Here is a 20,335-nt window from a genome sequence, read left to right as displayed (position 1 = left end):
TTACGTTGCTGATCGAACGAGCTTCACGATTCAAAACGGTCCTGACGGTGCAAAAGAATGTCGCCTGAGAAATATGTATCGTTGATCTTATGAAGCTTTCCAGGTTTTCACTTCCGCTGATCTTTGCTTTTGAGTTCGGCACTTGCCTTGCAATCTGTGTCGATCCAGATGAACCAGCCAAGCTTGAGATCACAACCCTGGCAGCGTATGCACATTGGATACTTCCATTGTCATTCCCCCTGTGCACTCACTGCCACGGATGCTTGCAGCCTGGTTCACGGCGGGTACCGCTGCCGATCGGGGGAATTTTCTTGCTGGTGGTTGCGAGTTGCAGGTACAAGGCAGTGAAGCACAGTAAAGGCACAGGGCTCCAAGGTACATGATCTTCTCAATTGAGGACGACTCATCACCGTCGCATTCACGTTGCAGGGACACAAAAAATTGAGAATTTGCTTTCAATTGAACTGCTCCAGGCAATTCCCCGAGACACACTCAGACGCGTCCGCCGAGTGTCATCTTGGTCAATTCAATCTATGCTATTGATATCAAGATTCTATCGCTGGTCTATGCCAAAAAGTCAAAATCCATGGGTTCAAATTCGTCATAGACTTTTCAATTCCCCCAAAATCCAAACGCCATAAAAAAACAAAGTTTCGTTAAAAATGTCATTGTCGCACGCTTAGACGACAGCGGCGGCATCAGCAGCATCACCGTGCAGGACGGGGTTGATCTTCTCATCGAAGTAGCACTTGAAGTCCTGGCCGAGCTCGTTGCGGAGGGCCTTCTTGACGGCTTCTAGAACGTTGGTGAAGACGCCAAAGTTGGCGGGGTTGTTCTCGTCGTTGTCTCCGCCCTGGAACACACCGGTGCGCACCAAACAGGTGTTCCAGCCGTACATGTTTCCACCGATGATGTCGGATGCGGGGTTGTCGCCGATCATGTAGATGTGCTCGGGAAGACGCTCCTCACCGTGGAGCTCGCCCATCCATGAGGTCAGAACATCGTCAGCGTACTTGTAGGTAGCCAACTCAGGCTTGCCGTAGACGACACGCTCGAGGTCAGCGCCGGTGAGGGCCTTGTACATAGCCTCGAGACCGATGCGGAAAGCACCCTGGGACATACGAGGGTAAGGGTGCTCAGTAGGGCAGAGAAGATCGCCCTGGGAGAAGTAGATGGGAACGCGCTCAGCAACGGGGTCCTCAGCGACGGTGCCGAGACGACCGTTCTTTGCGCGAAGGACGTCCATGATGATCTGCATGTCGGTAGCGTAGTCTCGCGAGTCAGAGAAGACCATGATAGCCTCGATGCAGATCTTGGTGAAGTCACGGGGACGAGAGGTGGCGCGCTCCTCCTCGGTGAAGACGCGGTAGGGAGCAATGGTAGGGTCCCAGGCGACAATGTCGTTGGGGACGACGATGTTGCGGAAGCCGTACTGCTCAGCGACCTCACGGCAGCGGTAACCCTCACCACCGACGACGAGGACGGTGCTGTAGTACTCAGCCAGAGCACTCATGGGAGTGTGGGACTGGATGAACTGGTCGGTCTCGACAGGGTTGCCAAGGATCTTGGAGAGCTGTGCGCAGCGATCCTTCTCGATCTTACCAGATCCGTTGGTAAGGAAGATGTGAGGGATCTTGATGCCAAGCTCATTGTCACCGTTGAGGATCTCGAGAGCCTTCTTACCCTCGGGGATCAGACGATCACCGTGGACGAGAACACCATCAATGTCAAAGGCAAAGGCCATGTTCTTGGCCTTCTTGACCTTCTCAGCCTGGAGGTCCTGAACCTGAGCAACGAGGAGCTCTCGGGTAGGCTGGATCGGGGGCATGCCGGGACGGGTGGGTCGACCGTCGGCATGGTGAACGGAGGAGAGGCGCGACTGGCGCTTGCGGGGGATAGGCAGAGCAGTACCGAAAGAGTTTCGGGAGGATCGTCGGTCCCTCATCGAGGGAGAGACGCTGAGGTTGTGCATGTACTTTGCGGCCTCTGAGATGGAGGACCTGGTAGCGGGGATCTCCTGAGGGCCGTTGGCATCGTCGCCGGGAATGGCGAGGCTGTCGTGGTGGCCCTCGCCGTTACCCTCGCCGTTGTTCATGTTGGACATCTTGCGGAGGGTGCTGGGGGAGTTTGGGGTGTGAAGTTCGTTGTCGTCGTAGGCGGGCATAGTGAACAAGAAAGACAGTCGATGTGAAGATGAGGAAGAATGTCAAGTTAGAGGGAAAGAGGGAAAGAGGGAAAGAAGCCAGTCGTGGATTGGGTTATATCGGGGGGGTATCAAGTATGAGTGAAGGGAAGACTGCTTGGGTATGAGGATGATGATGAAGGTATGAGATCGAGATGATGGACAAGAGAAATGGGGCGGGGATCCGTATTTATCTATCTCGAGAGTTCTCGCAGATACTGTGAGAACGAGTGAAAATGAGTGAGATTTGTTGATATCATCATCTTTTCTCACTTTTCACATTTTTCCCGGGAACGTCTCGTCCGTTCAAGACAAAGTCCATCCATGGTTTCCTCATGTCAAACGGCGCTACCGAAGTGGATCTCGGGCGTTCACCGTCAATGCAATCAACTGTTGTCAGTACATAGAGTACAGTACATGGGGAATCCGTTATCTGGAAGGGCTAGAGAGCCAAAGAACGGACTGGAAGACGACACGTTTGAACCGTTTCTTCCCGTTTTCCCGCGACAAGCAGTGTGAAAAATGAAGGTGTACACACGCCCCTAGGTACTCGAGTTAAACTTTGAGCCAGTCGTCATAGCTCGTAGCAGAAGTGACGTGAGGTTTGTGTCAAGATTGACTCCGCAGCCCCTCTTAGCAAGTTACACCATTCGAGAAAGATATGCCTCAAGAGATAAAAAGTACCTCGACTCGAGGCCTCATTATCGCTTCGCATCGCTATCTTGGAGGTGCTGGCCGAGAAGAGTCCGCACCAAGTGGACTGCCAGTGGAGATGGACTCTGGCGGTGCCTGTTTTTGCACGGGAATTAAATTGGAGAAGCTTCACAAGGGGTTCATTTCTGACATCATCCCCTGTCTCCACTGCCGAAAGACCCTAGACTCTGTCGTCGACCGTCTTTTTAGGGGTGGATACCGTTACTGAAGAAAATACGGCTAGGGCGGGTATTCAGCCTCTCGAGTCTCGTCTAGAAAACGTAAGGGACGTTCTCAAAAGGATCGCCACTTGCGGCTCCAATTTTCAAGTGATAAGATTACTTTTTTCGACTCTTGATCTTCTGGTTGGTCGCCGAACGTTTCCCTGACTCAAGTATTTGTCCACGTAGCTCTCCTCGGACGAAAACTCTACGTGCCATAGCTGAAGCGAGGGGCGATCAAGTAACTGTAACCGGCACAACAGTCCTTGGCAAAACGGAACAGCCTCAGTCAGTAAAATTTCCCATCAAGGTGAAAATTCGTTACTGAGAGACTCTCCTAGCTTAGCCTTTCTAGAAGTTTCCCAATTAAGGACATGACGTCAATGCCCATCTTGTCCCAAACTCGCCTCGCGCGGTCTCGGCGAAAAAAACATGACCATGGATGATGAATGACAGCCACCTCATCAAGTACCTACTGCACTGTACAGTGAGAGTAGGTCAAAACGTGCCATCCTTACACAATTGCCGTTGCGTAGGTATAGAGTTTTCAGCGCATGTAGGTACCTCTCCACTGACGAAACGTCAATTGAGATATTTTACCATTCATCATCAATTTAATCCCTTTAAAAGCCGTTCATATCTAAAACTGCCCCTCACTAGTCCAAGATTCTCACTCCCTATCTTTCACCTACTCACATACCCATCACTCACTCCCAAACTTCACCCAAACATCTACACCATGGCCGTCTCAAACAAGACCACCTTCACCCTCAACAATGGCGTCAAGATGCCCGGCCTGGGCTTCGGCACTTTCGCCAACGAGGGCGCAAAGGGCGAGACCTACGACGCTGTCAAGTGCGCCCTCAAGGTCGGCTACCGACACCTCGACTGCGCCTGGTTCTACCTCAACGAAGGTGAGGTCGGCCAGGCTGTGAGGGATTTCCTCGCCGAGAACAAGGATGTCAAGCGTGAGGACATCTTCATCACAACAAAGGTCTGGAACCACCTCCACGAGCCTGAGGAGGTCAAGTGGTCGTTCGAGAACTCCCTCAAGAACTTTGGCCTCGACTACATTGACCTCTTCCTCGTTCACTGGCCCATCGCCGCTGAGAAGGGCGAGGACTACAAGCCCAAGATCGGACCTGATGGCAAGTACGTCATCAAGAAGGATCTCACTGAGAACCCTGAACCCACATGGCGCGCCATGGAGGAGATTTATGCTAGCGGCAAGGCCCGTGCTATTGGCGTTTCCAACTGGACCGTCGAGGGTCTCAAGAAGCTGCTGTCCTTCGCCAAGGTGAAGCCAGCTGTCAACCAGATCGAGATCCATCCCTTCCTGCCCAACGAGGAGCTTGTCAAGTTCTGCCAGGAGAACGACATCCTCCCAGCCGCTTACTCTCCCCTCGGATCTCAGAACCAGGTCCCCACTACCGGTGAGAAGGTCCGCACCAACGAGACCCTCAACGCCGTCGCCGAGCGCAGCGGCAACACCCTCGCTCAAGTGCTCCTCGCCTGGGGTCTGCGCCGCGGCTATGCTGTGCTGCCAAAGAGCTCAACGCCCTCTCGAATTGAGAGCAACTTCCAGATTCCCAACCTGTCTGATGAAGACTTTGAGGCTATCCAGAGTGTTGCCAAGGGCCGACACACTCGCTTTGTCAACATGAAGGATACCTTCGGTTATGATGTCTGGCCTGAGGAGACTCCTGAGAAGGGAACGTCTGCTGTTTAAGTTATGAGATTATGATGAATACCCTGATGGATGAAAAGAATGGAAAGGAAAAGAGTGTATTATAGCGTTTGGTTAGCGGGACAAAAGTTAGCATGAGAGTCATTCCGCTGTTTGGAAAGATGAAATTGATCACATTTCAAACAATTCTGGTTGTAATTATTGCGACATCGCGATCCATGATATGAAACTCACCATAGCAGAGGATACAATGTAATGGAATCAACACATGTGATTTGCTTACTTCAATCAGAACCACTTATGCGCGCAAGAGGATGAACACAAGACGTGAATTAAGTAGTATCTGACGACAGCTTCAAACTACACTGCTACCCACTGAGCATCTATCTTTCGAGATGGCCTCAATTCTCGGCAAGTGTGCCGATAGGATGTATAATCTCATCAATGATCTACAAAATCGCGCCATATTCAGGGTGCACCCTTATTAATCTATCTCGGCGAGATCTTGCATACAGTTATCCGATAGATCAACTCCCGTATAGGTACTTCTTATCAGTGGCCAGTCAAATCATCTCTCACATATCACAAAACAACATCTTATCATGAGCATGGACCAGTTTCTGACCGCTCTTCATGAGGGACTTTGATATACTGCACCTTGATGAATTGATAGGCTGTGTTAATGGTTGTTGATAAGGTTGGGTGGGATCTTTAGGGTTGGCGACGCAAGCGACTATGTCCGCAGATAAGCTTTCATCGAACATCTTCATGAGATAGTGAACAGGGAATCAAAGGTGCTGGAGAAATAATCAAAGGGCCCAATGTATGTGAGCTTCAAGGCCCATTGGTGATAATTTTCTCCTGCAAGTCCTGAACATTTTCGATCGTTGAAAAAGCGACAAATTTCAAAATCTTGCACCAAGCAGATTCACCTCATGTTCAAATGGGATAATGGAGGGCTTGCGAGGTATGAATAACATGCGAGAGGCATGCTGCATTTCTGCCTTGATGTTGACATGAGGTTACTCTCGTGCACTTGGACCTAATCCTGTACCCTGTGCCAAACCATGACATTAACATTCAGATCAAGCTAATAAGGTAATTGCAAATAAAGATCGGCACACTAGAATCCAAACATATTCTCATCCTCCACGTATCCCCAGTCTTTGAGAGCAGGAAGTGCAGCCTTCTGTATCATCACCGGCGGACCGCACAAGAAGACAGCACTCTTCTCAGACGGCTCGAACAAACTCTCTTTGATGATACCCTCATTCACATGACCCGTCTTTCCCTTCCAGCTATCATCAGCATGACTCAGGACATGTGTGACTTTCAACTGTCCATTAGACTTCTTCTCAAACTTCTCAAGCTCCTCTTTCAGTAAGATATCAGCCTCTGTTTTGTTAGCGTCCACAACTCGAATCTCCGTCTTGTCGTTGTCGGAGAGGAGAATACGAGCGAGGAGGGAATACCCTGGCGTTATCCCCGAGCCGCCAAGCACGAGGGATACACGATCGAAGTGACGAACTTTACCCTCGATAACGAAGTCTCCATTACCGTTGTAGACTATTTCTCCCGTTGGGCCCCGAAGCTCGACTTCTTCGCCAATGGGCATGCAGTCCAAGATGTTGGAGAGGGCGCCGCCTGGTTGATTCTCATCGGGGAAGTAAGTCTTGATCGTGAGCTCAAAAGTGCCATCTCCGTCACGAAGAGACTTGGCACTTCCATTGGTCATATTGTCACCTAGGGTTGGGAGAAGTGGCTTCGTGGGTGTGTAGGAGCGGATGAGCATCCGATCTAGCATATGGAAACCAATCTGGACATGCTGACATGTCCCAAGGCCGAGGATGTTTTTGCCCTCGGGCAGTTGGAAGGTATAAGCTCTGGTGTCTTTGGAAAGGTTCTTGCGATCAATGAGCTTGACTGGAATCCATCTGTGCTTTTCCAACGCTCGATGCTCGTCCTTGTTACTCGAATCAGTTGCATCTTTGGCAGCTGCCTCTGCATTTTCTTTGATGAAGTTGGCTGCCTTTTCAGTCACGACACCAAGAGCACATTCTGATACTCGTTAGATATACCCATGGACAAGACTGTCGACTCACCTTTGAGTTTCTTGTAAGCGTAGTCATCATGAATGCTTGCAAATTCATCACTCGTCTCCTGATGCACCTTACCAGCATGTCCAAGAATAGCAGCTGCACCTCCAGGATGCCATTTAAGTACACTTGTCGCATCGTAGACCTTTCCGTCCACGACAAGCCAGCAGTCATCCTGAGTGTTATGCTTCTCAATCTCTTCTCGGGTAAACTCCTTCTGAGGCGCACCAGCTTCTTGCTTCGCCTCTGCAATCTTATTTCTCAATGCTTGGCTTCATCCATCCACCGTCTTTTGTAGCTGGCTCAACAGGATGTCTGAATAGAATAGAAGGCGTTTCTGAGTCGTCGCCCTCAGCGATCTCTGGACGTACGGTATACCAGCAGTTGTTCATCATGCCCATGACATTCCAGTTTGGCTCTCTTGGCTGCGTGTTTTTGAACACGTTGAAACATCGAACCATGATACTCTTTGCACGAATAACATGGGAAATCTCAACGTCGACATGCCAATGGAGCCAACTCCAGAACTTGTTTCCGTGACGGATTGGGTAGTCGGGGAATTTGCGGAGGCAGTACAGCCAAGTTGCTCCATCGTCAAGGGAGACCTCAACACGCTGAACCTCATGGCCTCCTCCGTCATATGTATAACCTTCGATGCGATAGTTTTCTCCCTTCTTGGCCCTACCCAAAGGAATCTTCTCGCCTTGTGCAGGCTTGACGATAACAGAGTTGAGGTTCTGCTCATTGCATGCTGTATCGGGATGATGAAAGAGAGTTTCGGCAAAAGGACCATCTTTCTCAGTAACAAACGATGGAAGGACCCGGTTATCCCAGATATGATAGTAAGAATCATTTTCTTTCTCACTTATCCAGATCTTATTGAGCCATTTGACATTCCTACCGCCAACATATCCTGGAATGATAACTCGAACGGGATATCCGTGATCAGGTGGTAACGGAACGTCGTTCATCTCGTAGGCTAGAATGACATCGTTGTTGGGAGCCATGGCGTGCTCAAAAGGGATGCAGGTCGCGTATTTCCCCTCGCTCAAGTCATCAGTGCCTTCAAAGTTGACCCAATATCGCTTCTCGCCTAGTCCCGCCGGGTTCTCAGGGACGCCATTCGCAAGAAGTACATCTCGAAGAAGAGGCCCTTTCCAATAGGCGCAACTCGCACCTCCAGCGCCCCAGTTGAAGCCCTTGCTCTTCTTAATCATATTGAGTTCCTTGCGTCTGTTTCCATCACAAGCAAGCGCAACAGCAATATTGATCGTATCAAACTCTTTCAGCTCATCCATAGAAAGCTTCTGAGTTTTGCCACCGTAGGTAATCTCCAATTCGTGGAACTCCCAGAGTATACGTGGAACAGGACCATGGTTTCGCACGTAGTGAAGCTCGTTAGGCGTGATCAAGCCAGCCTCGTACAGTCGCGTCAACGGCGCTTCGGCATTGAGAGGGTGCTTTCCAGTGAGACGGATAAGGTCTGGGGAGCGAGGAAGCCAGTTATCTGGGCTGAACTGGTCCTGTTCGTCGATTGAGATCTGCGTGAGATTCTTGTGCTGAGGGGACCTATTCTTTCCGTTGTTCTCTCTGAGGTGTTGGATGTAGTTCTTTTCATGCTCCAACGCTCTGAGTGGGGCTATCTCGGCCGGTGTATACTTGTCTGAGAGCTTTGGTGCCTCATCCGAAGTCTTTCCCTGTTTCTTTTCCTCGTTCTCTTTGTTCTTTGTGTATGCATCGTGATGCTTGTCTTTATCCAAGGAACGTTTCCACTCATGCTCTTGCTCAGGCATATTATCCTTCTTATCACTCTTGGCTTCGTCCTTTTTCTGTTTCTTCTCGTCTTCTTCCTGCTTCTTTAGGTTTGCGGGCCATGGCTCTTGATTCTTGACCGCATCTTCAGTGGCGTTGAGGACATATCTCCATCCAAGCGAGTGGTTCTCCGGATGTCTCAGATGAAAGTCCTGGAAACAGTTAGCTTTATCACTGACTTAACCATAAGGAAATGACCTTTCGATTCTCAATCAAGTCTCTGAAATTGATCAATTCTCCACTCTTGGCCCTCTTCTGAAATGCAAGATACTTCTGCTTCTCCCTCGCAACCTCTTCTCTATACTCATCGTCTTTATTAGTAAGTCCAGGGAGTCGGTTATTTCTGTCTCTGAAGCCAACGCGATGCTGGTGTCCAGAAACCTAATCCGGCTCGTTCCGGATCTCTTCAGCTGTCGACCCAGGATGGGCCTGAACTTTGACAACCCAAGGCTTACGGTGAGGCATATTATCAGTCTCTGGTAGTAGTTTTACAGATTAATGTAATTGAATATTGACTACTGTGGTCTGACAGCTTATGAAGAGCAAAAGCATCACTCTTTTAGGATCTTGACTCCGCGGAGAAAGCTTAAACATGATGTCGATGATATCCGGAAAAGCACAAGCTAAGCTAAAACGAAGAACAATTGACTAATATCACACTTTTAGATTTTTTTTTTGACTTTCATATCCAAGAATAATGTTCTGATGCTGCCGGTACTGCCGGAGGATGTTGGGTGAATCAATCGGAGACTGACGAAAGTCGGCAAAAGCCGCCCATTCTCAAGCTCTTCTCGATATCCATAAATTTATCGCGAAGTGAGCAAACATTTATTGAATTCTCAAGCTTGGGAATAACAATCACGTTATTTTATGGTTTACTTCATAGTTCTCATTGCTAACTACCCAGTTCACAAAAGCGAGATAAAGGAACTGAGTCTACAGCAATCCAGCGCAGAAACTCTTCAATCAAAGACATTGCGAGTACCAAGGGTTTATAACCTTGCAAGTTGAGCCCCATTGACATATCGTCGGCCCCAAATAGTCTTTGCCTCCGCATTGACTGTACTTTGGAAGACCTCCCGTTGCAGGACCACAGATGATATCGTCGTCCTCTGTGGGCTGTGGCGTGTCCTTCGTTGTGCTGGACGAAGAAGACTTGCTTGTTGTTGAAGTCTTGAGTGTTGTACCTCCTGCAACAGGGGTGCTGGTTCGCGAAGAGCCTCCCTTTGATGTAGAGGAAGAAGATTTGCTGCTGGTGCTAGCCTGTGTTTGTCCTGGCACAGTTGCACTCGATGTTGCAGTTGCGGATACAACCTTCTGAGAGACTGTAGAAGGGAGGCCAGGAACCAGTGTAGGACCGGGAATCTTGTAGGACAAAGGTGTTGTATACAGGTTGAAGAGAATGCCGGGGTCGTTGGCCTTGTAAAGCTGCGTACCTTTGACGCCCTTTGGAGCCAAGTCTCCGTTACCAGTGACTTTGAGGTTGAAGCATTGGGGGTAGTTCTGTGCTCCATTGGGCTGACCAGAGCCGTGTAGAGCTGCGGCTGCAAGTAAGCATGTAGTCTCTTGTGACGGGAAAGAAACAGGGTACAATACCGATAATCTCGTGGCGGAGGACATAGTTGCCTGCAGCAAGCGTTTCGGGGATCTGCAGAGTCCAGGAGAAGCCGGTAGCGACAAGTACGTCAGCTGCCCACTTGCCACTATGCATTGACATATCAATGAGCCCCTCTTGATCAATCTTGAAGAACTCAAGATCATTCTTGTCAACACTCTCGCAGTCTCCAGGACATCTCGCAAGATAATTAATCACAGGGCCTTTATGACTCTCTGGCCACGTTGACCATTGAAGAGTAATCTTGTCGCCTGCTGCCACGGTTACATGGCCTTTCCCTGGCTTCGCCGCTCTGTGACAGATGATATCGGGGTCTGCGAAGGAGTTGGGCTCAATGTAACCATTGTCAGTGGCACCGTTGGTCCAGCCGACGACAGGAGGATGACTGGGGTTCCAGCTCATCTCTGGAGCAGAATAGCCTCGAAATGCAACGCCGTTTGTGACAAGCCAGTCTACATGGCCGTGAGCAGCGACTTTCGCGGCTGAAGTCGCGAGAGCGAGAAGTGAAGATTTCCTGAGAGAGAGCATCGTGAAAATTAAACTGACTAGCAGTAACTATAATATGAAAGGAAAAGTCACTTGTGTATTATGAATGGTTTGCATTTCGAGGGTTTCTTTTGAGTATTATATATTTCTTGCCGGTTTGTCAGCCAAGCTGCCGTCTTGAATGCCAGACTGGGTCTAGACCCACTACGTTCTACAGCGACATTCCCGGAAGTGGACAGCTTAATAAAGCCTCGAATGCCAATGTCTCAAGGACAAACGGAAACTTGTGTGATCATGCGTTTCGACATCTTGGTTTTGTGCTTCAGTGGCTTATCGAGTACACCATGTCTTGTGAAGTGCAAGTGTTTGTTGGAAACCGTTTCTCAATCTTGAATCATATCACGTGCAGTTCCTTAAAACAGTCCGGAGCATTTAACAGCACCAAGGATCGTAGACGAATATTGCAAGATGTCTCCATCTAAGCTACAATTGCGCAAAAGCAAAAACCAGACGCGAGGGCTATCTCAGCCCAGATGCCAATCGATCAGATCCAAGCTGCCCAACATCCTGTTTTCTGTCTGGACTAGCCGGTATCACAATCCTCTAAGGGCACATGGTTAAATCTAAGCTTAAGCCACCATGTGTAACATATTTGACTCCAACTGAAACGTTCCATCGGCCTTGGATCTCTTCGCTAGAGCTGTACCTGGTATCGTGGCGCTCGTTAAAGTGTGAGATTGAGTTGGAGATTGAGGCGCTATGAGACGCCGGATGGAGCTTGGGCCTGCTTTGATGGAAAATGCCTGATGGGCTCAGCTTTGATCTGAGGAATGATACGTGAGCGAGACACTGAGTGAATAACATTGTAAGCGACAAGTGTATTGTCAAGTTACGAATTGCCAAAAGCGGCTTGACTAAGGTAGCCATAATGCCCTTGTGAAAATCCTCCCTGATTTTGAGGGACATGACCTACCCATTTACCACCATTCCAGGCCCCAACGAGAACTCACTGATTGGAGTCTGTGAGCAAGAAAGCCTTTGGTGTTTGAGAATGATGCCAAAAAGCTGATCTAAAGATCTGCAGAGTAAATCCTAAATTTAGGAAATCTAGCCTTAAATTCTATAAGAATTTTCATGATTTAGGATATTGAGCCCAGGTTCCCCTGCCTCCCTGGCCTGGGTAGTCACCCGCAAAGGGTTTCCAGGAACCAAAAGGCATGCATCTTCCCCTGCATATCCCTCCCAAGCCTCACCAACAAACGCCACTCAGCCATCATCTAAGGTCGCAAACGGGAACGTTCGGCCGCACCCGTCCCAGACATGAGCCCATTGTTCAAACACCTCGATTCAATATCGCCAAAATTCCATTCTAGACGGGTTCACAAATGCTGTCCCTCCTCGGTAAATTTCTTGGCGAGAGCCAGATGTCTTAGACCTTGAACAATGGACAGTCTGGCACTGGAATGTAGCGGCCAAGATATGTGACGGCAAGCTTTCGCCAACTTTAATTGTAACTTTATCTTTATCCTTGTTTGTTTCAACTGTGACAGGAACAGCCTTTTACTTTGTATCGAAGGCCAAACTGGTGCCGTTGGATACGCCTTCCTCGACGCGACGCAAACGTCGACGTTGAAGAATGCGTAAGGCTCTCTGCGGTTGGCCTAAATGATTAGTCAGTAGCCGGCTCGAAGTAGTATCAAGTTTCTCACATCCAAGGTTCGGACAATGGTGACAGTTGGGGATTGGGATTCATGACAGAAATGAGCATCGTTTACATCATGTTTCAACCTCTATGATAATTCCTAACAGCTTAAGAAGAAGCTTGGATAATCTTATCTGCCATCTCACTCAGAGTATCCGACATAACATCCATCTCCCCAAAGATGTCAACACAGGGCTCTTTTTCCAGGACAGAACAATAAGCACTCTTGAATCTACAGATCATTCATTAGTAACTGCCAATAGGGCGGCAATAATTCACTCACCCGACTTGCTTAGCTGCGCTCACGTCCCACATATGGGCCGCAGCGAACCAAAGCTCCTTTGCTCCCTTCAACTCCTCAAAAGTCGATGCATATGCCTCGAGGTCCGGCTTACCCACTCCAAATGAGTCACAGGACATCAGGTGCTCCTTCGGGAATTCGATGCCCGCCTTATCGAAGTACCCAAGCACTCTGTCGAAGTCCCCAGCTGTCAAACCACGCACCGTGAATCCCGCAGCTCGAAGCTTATCGAAACACTCCTTGAGGTCAGGTCTTGGCTCAAGCTCCATGTAGCCTTGCGTAATCTTCTCAATATCAGCATCACTTGCGAAGGAGCGTGGTTCCTCGATTCCGGCGAGCCAGAGCATGCGATAAAAGAGAGACGCGAAAAGCTTATCGAATGCGATGTATCTTTGAGTGATCGACAGGTACGTGTACTCGCGCTCGCTGGCTTCTATCCAAATGTTCACGAGAAGACTGGGCTTTATATTTTCGGCCAGCAGCTTGTCACCAAGTTGCTTTTCGACTGCTTCGATAAGCTTGTCATATGAGACGCAGGTCCCAACGATATCGAAGACGACGTACTTTCCGTTGCTGGGCGACATGTTGCTAATGGGATAATGATGTAAATGGAAGACGCAGGGTGAGGGCGAGAACTTAGGGTTTATCGGCCTTAAATAGGCCTCTCTGTGTTGAGTCACAACCCCTCAGTCTAGTAATGCAACCTAAAAAGCACCTTGAATTCTCCATAATCGGGTAGTAGTAACCTAAAGTTGGAGTTGATAAGTTAGATAGTCGGATGCGACAGCCGTTAGCTAACTCATGTGGGGGACCGGGTCAAGGGGCCGATGAGTAACGATGTAATTTCCATGATTCTGTAACTTACAAACAAATAATTCTAGACCGTTCCTTATTCCTTCAAGACTCCTCGTACAGTAGGATCCATTATAAAGCCAAGTAATACCTCACAATTGTTCCCTTGGTTGCTCCATCACCAGCCAGGCACACTACCCTAACACATCAGACCCAGTGTCGAGTTGTGCAGTCAGCGCATCGCAGAACTAGCGTGCTGCCGTGGTCTTCCACGTATGACCCAAACTCAGCACCGCAATGACGGCACTCATCCCACTCGTTCATTGTGTGGATTAACGCATTAATCTTGTTGGTGATCTCCCATTTTCTGTCAATCTCATTCTTCTTCTCAGTCCTCACCATCTGTAGTTCCCTCTTGATCTCATCTCGTCCGCTAACGAGCGCCGAAATTTCGCTTTTCTGGGCCCTGATAGTTTCGTTCATTCTGTCTCGGTCCCTCAGAGACATGCCACTATTTCCTTGTCTCTCCAGTTCAAGATCCCTCTTGGCTTGAGTGACTTCTCGCACCAGCGTTGCTGTGCGCTTTCTTTCTGCCTCGAGGGCCCGTGACGCTTGGGCAAGTTTCGCGGTCAAGTCAGTTGTCACCTTTTGCTCGTCTTTGAGGGCATTTCGAACATCGTCTCGTGCAAATTCCGTAATGCTGACCCTGCTACGTTTCTCGAGTTCGAGGGTTTTCTTCAGCTCGTCGTTCTCTTGGGTCAGAATCGACGACACTGTCTTCTCTCTAGCCCATCTGGCCCTGAGCAAGCCGCTCTCGGACTTTGTAACTCTAAGCTCTAGTTGGAGTGTCTCAAGTATTTTGGCGTTTTCCTTTGCTTCAATTTCTGCTGAAGACTTCTTGTTCGCATCGCTTATTCCATGTTCATCGTGATCCATTTTAGCGGGCTTTTTCGCCGTATCCTTCTGGAGTTCTTTCTTCTCGGCTGCCAAGGTTGACAACTTACTACGCAACAAGTCTCGCTCAGCAGCAATATCCGCGTGGCTCTGTCGTAGTTCTTCCTCCTTGACTGAGGCAACCGATATCTGCTCTCGAAGTTGGTCCCGCTCACTGGAGACTGTTATTACTTGTTGTTCGAGAGAAGAGACTTGGGATCGGAGGGCTTCATGCTCGGTGGAGCTCTCTTTCTTGATCGATGTTGACTTCGTTTGATCTCCATTTTGTTGAACTTTATCGTCTTGCTCTCGGAGTTTGGGATGAAAACTTTTGAGCATAGTCGCATGGTCGAAGCCGTTAGAAGTTGTTAGAGAGTGGAGGTGCCCTCTCGCAAGAGCAACAAGTAATCTTTGCAGCTTATCATCCTTTGATTTCAAGACAATGCTGGCAATGAAAAGGAAAACCGAATCGAACCATTTTCCTCCGAAGACCTTCTGAATGTTGTCTCTAGCAAGGTCGCATAGCTTGGAAACACCATAGCGAGTGCCGATGGCACAGATTTGAAGGTGGCAGGCTAATACATCGCGCATAAAGTGCTCCGGAGCTGGTGCGCCTCCAACTGATACACGTGGTTAGCCTTGGTCATGAACAACAATGAGCGAACTTCATACCGGTTTGCAGCACACTTGGCAAGTTCCTTCGGTCGACTTCGTAGCAACCAGACTTGAAGAATTCAACCATGCAGTTTACTGTGTCTAGGGAGAAGTCTTTGACTGTGACAACCGGATTCTGAGATATCTACACAGCGTCAGTTTCCCTGGAGAGTATGAGCCGTGGGATATCGCACTTCTTGAGCGGCGTCGAGAGAAGCTGCGAGCTTTGGGGACTGCGCTCTCGCGATAGACTGTGGAATAGCAAATGCAAACCCCTGGCATAGAAAGGTCAGAGACAAAGGTGCTTCTCCCATGCTGGCAAACATTTGCCGTCACGCGGCTGCCGTCTTGTAGAAAGATCACGGAGTCGAGATCGATAAATTGCAGGCGATGACAAAACAAATCTTTCTTGGAGAAAAGAGAAATTGTTGTTGGTGATGAAAGCTGAAGTGGGGCTGGGGCAGAAAGGTCAGGGGGGCACTGGCAGCACCTTCCTCCTCTTTGATGGTAGAACTCTTGCAATGGTTGTCACCTGACAAGATTCGAACCTCGCTGAGACTGAGGTGGTGCTCAATAACTGAAATGGAATAAGAGCCCAGGTGATGAGAAACGATCAGCTTCAATGTAGTTAACTTGCTCTGCCAACACTTGAATGCCGATACTACATGTAAATGGGAAGAACCGCAAGAATAAGCTGTGTTTCTCAACCTTCCATAGCTACCTCTAGCTGCGGTAAGGTGCGATGAAATATTAGAAAACTCCTTTCGGGTTATGAAACGCACAGCCGATACTCAATGCTGGTAAGTCTTGGGGCAACTCGAGAGACAGAAGGCGATCGCCGCGTCGCATTGCAAAGCTAGATACCTTACAGAGTATCCATCTAAGCCACGACTCAATGCTAATAAACCGTAAATAACGTTAAGCCTTGAGCTCTGCTCTTGTTGACATGAACCACGCGTCTCTTTATTATTGAGAGTATACCCACGCGGCAGATCATGTCCGATTCCGTGGCCGCTCGAAGTATCTTGACTGCACCCCAACGCTAAGTCGAGTCCCCTACCTAATGGTTCATAATGAAAAGCAACTGAATCACTATCAAAAAGCAACAATGCTGGGTGGTGTAGTTGGTAACACCCCCTCCACGATGCCGTCTTGGCGGATCGTTCTTTGAGATGCAATGGTTAGTGACGGAGGGTGCCGCAGGTTCGAATCCTGCCCCGGCAATATTATTTTTGAATTCCGGGGATTCTTACTGCTACCATCTCTCTTTTTCAGTCTATCTGCATGGAGCTGGCTGTATGCTGTCTCGAGGCCTGTAAATCTTTTAATATGGATAATCTCCTTATTGGTAATCAAGTCAGCTTGCTTTAGCAACGGGCTATATAGTTTGTCTATCTCTCGCTGCTATGTGATCATATTGTCATTTTAAAATGCTCCCTTGGCATTCATGCAGCTGAGAGGCTTCTCTATTGTTGCATGGCCGGAACTTCAGCAATGGCAAAGCTTTCTCGTAAATCGGTTGACACTGCAGCGACAGGGTCACACTATGTTACATCTTGAGAATACACCGATGATGATGCCGTGGGTAGCGAGTGAAGCTCAGAGCTTTGGATCTGCAATTTAAGGAGAGGGTCTTTGTCTTTGCACTTTGAGGCCACGGTTAGGCTATAGAAGTACCTTGTGCGAATTGTTGCCAGTAGTGATAACGAGAAGACTCTTGAACCCCCAGCGGAGAGTGTGGGCTTTGGTCTGCCTCTTATTCGCTGACGGAAGATTGAGGCTGCGACAGTAAACGGAAGTCAGTTTTGAGGTTGAACTTTCGAGTTTGAGCGACGACTGAGCGAGTTACTGCGCCCGCGGAGACTTGTTTGAAATAATGCTGAAGGGTTGTAAAACGGCGGAGCCGAATAAACAGGCTCTTCGGACGGTCGCTCAGGTACTGCTGTGAAGTTTCGGTCGGCGTACCTTATCCATTATAGAAATAATTGACTGGAGCCAGGAGACTAGTCTCAAGTCGACGATCGTTTTCGTCCCTGGCTGAAGTTTGAATCACGGTACTGGTGAACAGCAAAATTGTATTCAGTTTGAAATTCATTCGTTATTCATGCATATATTGGATCCGTCAGACCGTCTATCAATACTTCTTTTCAGCTCAGCTGCGTGTAATAAAGTCACTAATCCGTCGTTATCATGGTATCGAAAGTACATAAATGCCATGCCCGGCCTTTCTTCAGCGTCAAACCCAAAACGAGCAATTGGTAGTAGACGAGTGGCCATAACTACCCGATGCCTATTCCCAAGATCCTCGGAAATCTTAGGCAGGTTTAGAAATAGTAATACCATACTCTTAGCCTCGGGAACCATCGGCAGTCCTTACGAACTGCTTCTTCAAGGTATTCTTAAGTTCCGATAAGGAGGTTGGCGAACTTTTCCGGGCAGAACTTTAGAGAAACTTTCATGTGCTAGGTATTATTATTTATCTGCATACTTAATTTATAACCATGTACTTGAAATTGGCCGCCTTGTATTGGTTGAAGTGAGCCCTGATAGCCGGGATGTTGCAGTCCTAGTCGAGCAGAGGGCTTCTTTTTGTTTCCTTCACGCTTTTCCTCCTTACATCAAGATCTGGGTCATCGTCATCGCCCAGAGCGCCTAAATGCGGCCTCAGTCCTTGATTTTGGACATTCTCAGGGAGATCAAGCGTGCGGATAAGGGCAAGGGTAAGGAGAACGAGGGGGCCACGTACAATATAGGGATTTCTCCACAGCTCGAATCCCTGCTCGTTGTTTTCCGCTCATCAGTCCTCTCTGTCAGTCGTACTTCTGTACGTATTACTCAACTCATAAACTTTGTTGTATTCTGTGATCGCAGGTCGCCCACATCTGGCAGATATCTTGAGCTACATTTTCCCCAGTTCTGCGATGGCAACAGAGCTCTGCGGAAAACAATCGATCATCATGTCGAGGGCCGGGTGTTTTGATGGACTTGAGTAAAATATAATGCTTATCTGAGGCGATGGTACTCTCAGTTTCCATAATGTGGCGGCTATGTAGTTCAGCAACCGTTGTAGTGTTAGCAATAGTCGGTCCAATTATAAAGATGTCTCGATCATGATAAGGCCGAGAACTCAATGTAGGTAATATCAAGTGATCATCGACTCGCTGTGTTTGAGCTCATTGCGGTCGTCGGTCAAGCTCGGGGTGAGGATTTTGTGGGCGTGTATCGGAGTCTTCATGATCTATGGGTTGTTGAGATATCGAAGTTTGCTTGTTCAAGGACAATCGTGCATACCCAGTTGTTTCAGCAATGATAGAATTCGCGGATCAGTTTGTACTGCGGTGTACAGTCAGTAGGGTAGATCTTGAGAGTACGGTAAGAAGATACTGCACCTTTGACCTGAAGAACGTATGGCACTTTTAGTATAGGAGGTAGGTTATGTTTTGGAGCTGTACTTATGGGAGGTATTTAGAGTTCCCTTTATACGTTAGACGATATTACTATTAGATAGGCTTATAAAGCTTTATCTTAGGTAATGGTATTAGGTAGCTGGTATACTGCCTGGATTAACTTGATAAGAGTGTTATTTTGAGTTGATAGTCCCCACAGCTGATGGCTCACATCACGCGCCTCACACACACCCTCCGCCAGGAAGCTGCTGATGGGCGGTGTAGTGCGGTAACTCGGCTGGAGGGAGCTTGGCGCAGGTTGGAGAGACTGTTGAACAAGCAGGAGAAGTAAAACATGCAGTTCTCTGACTGTGTATTGAGACTGTACTCATGAATGAGCTTCAGATGCTTGACGTTGACGCCACAGTTGCCGAGATTTGAGGTCGTCTTGGCGGCGATGTCTTGAACTCGCTCAAGAATGTTAAAAGGAATGCCAGGAAATCTTCAGCCCGAATCGTCCTGAAAGCGCCACCTTGCCCTATGAAGAGTTAGTGGCTTCAATCTGTGAGGGATAGTTCATAGCAGTTGCAGTCTGGGTCATGCCGCCAGTACAGCCAAGGTTCCGGCAAGGATTTCTTTTCAAGATTGTACGGAGAGGTCACCATTGGGTCGCATCGTAAGCCTCAATATAAAACAGCAGGGGTTACCACGTATCGGTACTGCCTGCATATCGCGTTTTAGCCTCAACGAGGAGAATCCCCTTTCTGTATTGATGCGGTGTGGAGATGTTCCAACAATAGCCTAGTCGCAGGACAGAGCACGATCCAATAACGGTTATGCTTAAAAACACCGAGAGCCTCTTGTTTGAGGCTTGAAAGGATTTGGTAGGTCCAAACACAAGTGACGTAGGACGGGAGTAAAACTTGATTGGGGGATCTGCGATTAGTGACACGATCCAAGCGTCAAGTCGTCACCGAGACGAGATCCGCGTTTCAACTGACGCTCGATTCCCCGGGCGATCGAGATAAGATAAGGATCCATATCTCGTTGGTTTAGACGCGCGTTTGGAAATAACGTCAATGTACTGGAAGGCAACGTGAACTGACGACTAATTACGAGAGGCGCATAAGACTATCTATGTACTGAATAAATTTACTCCGTAACTGTTGTGAAAATTCCTGGATGGTGCTGGGGTAGGCCCGCCCACGCCACGGTTACCACTGCCCTGGCAGTTGAGGCGCGTATTATATTTAGGCTTATATGCTTATCTTAACCTTTAAGTCTCCTCCCTTCCAAGTCTGCCGGAGCAAACCTCCTCAAAACAAGCCCTGAGTCAATAGTTCCGACCTTTTGATTGCGATCGCTGACATTTCTCCCTGTCGATCCCCAATGCCAAGCGAATCCCTCGACAATGGCGTTCTGCCAAGAGTTTCGCCCAAATGCCAAGCATCCAATCGACCACGAAGCAGACAAAGCAGATGAGACGCGAAAACGCACAATGCATCTTTGAGGTGAGTCTTTTTTTAGCCGCGCTCTTTATTCTTCCAGCTTCGCTCTTTTTTTAGTTATAGAGATATCGTTTCATGGCGGTTTAGAGCTGTTAGCTTGGACGGCCGGGCTGATCAACGGCCGGGGAAGCCTTAGATCTTGGATCGAGGCTCTTAAAAGATGCACGGATGCCGACCTGGGGAATGAGATATTTAGCTTGCTTCGTTCCATCCTAATTTCCCTTCTTGATCTGCAGGCTGGACCTCTGTTCTATTATTTCCCTTTTT

General features: G+C 48.5%; 5 protein-coding genes across 5 annotated transcripts; 1 reads left to right on the top strand and 4 right to left on the bottom strand.

Annotated features, from left to right (window-relative positions):
- Window positions 1–679: 679 nt before the first annotated feature.
- FTJAE_10003 (CDP-alcohol phosphatidyltransferase) lies at window positions 680–2,164 on the bottom strand (the record flags this gene model as incomplete). The annotated part of the gene is made up of 1 exon (XM_037342804.1): window positions 680–2,164. The coding sequence occupies one exon, from the start codon at window positions 2,162–2,164 to the stop codon at window positions 680–682; it is 1,485 nt and encodes a 494-aa protein (XP_037202941.1).
- Window positions 2,165–3,835: 1,671 nt separating this feature from the next.
- FTJAE_10002 (reductase) lies at window positions 3,836–4,825 on the top strand (the record flags this gene model as incomplete). Its single annotated transcript, XM_037342803.1, has 1 exon — window positions 3,836–4,825. One exon carries the CDS (start codon window positions 3,836–3,838, stop codon window positions 4,823–4,825), a length of 990 nt encoding a protein of 329 aa, XP_037202940.1.
- A 1,081-nt stretch (window positions 4,826–5,906) lies between these two features.
- On the bottom strand, window positions 5,907–10,834 carry FTJAE_10001 (nitrate reductase (NADH); the record flags this gene model as incomplete). Its single annotated transcript, XM_037342802.1, has 6 exons — window positions 5,907–6,841; window positions 6,886–7,125; window positions 7,166–8,843; window positions 8,890–8,989; window positions 9,758–10,235; window positions 10,288–10,834. The coding sequence occupies 6 exons, from the start codon at window positions 10,832–10,834 to the stop codon at window positions 5,907–5,909; spliced, it is 3,978 nt and encodes a 1,325-aa protein (XP_037202939.1).
- A 1,518-nt stretch (window positions 10,835–12,352) lies between these two features.
- Window positions 12,353–13,379, bottom strand: FTJAE_10000 (2-haloalkanoic acid dehalogenase; the record flags this gene model as incomplete). The annotated part of the gene is made up of 3 exons (XM_037342801.1): window positions 12,353–12,453; window positions 12,641–12,726; window positions 12,778–13,379. 3 exons carry the CDS (start codon window positions 13,377–13,379, stop codon window positions 12,353–12,355), a joined length of 789 nt encoding a protein of 262 aa, XP_037202938.1.
- A 415-nt stretch (window positions 13,380–13,794) lies between these two features.
- Window positions 13,795–15,488, bottom strand: FTJAE_9999 (uncharacterized protein; the record flags this gene model as incomplete). The annotated part of the gene is made up of 3 exons (XM_037356977.1): window positions 13,795–15,140; window positions 15,193–15,319; window positions 15,369–15,488. 3 exons carry the CDS (start codon window positions 15,486–15,488, stop codon window positions 13,795–13,797), a joined length of 1,593 nt encoding a protein of 530 aa, XP_037202937.1.
- Between the last annotated feature and the right edge of the window lie 4,847 nt (window positions 15,489–20,335).

Source organism: Fusarium tjaetaba, assembly GCF_013396195.1.
Source record: "Fusarium tjaetaba strain NRRL 66243 chromosome Unknown NRRL66243_c0000230, whole genome shotgun sequence".
NCBI classification, from domain to species: domain Eukaryota; kingdom Fungi; phylum Ascomycota; class Sordariomycetes; order Hypocreales; family Nectriaceae; genus Fusarium; species Fusarium tjaetaba.
The sequence above is the reverse complement of the archived record's forward strand: the minus strand, read 5'-3'. Positions and strand labels throughout refer to the sequence as shown.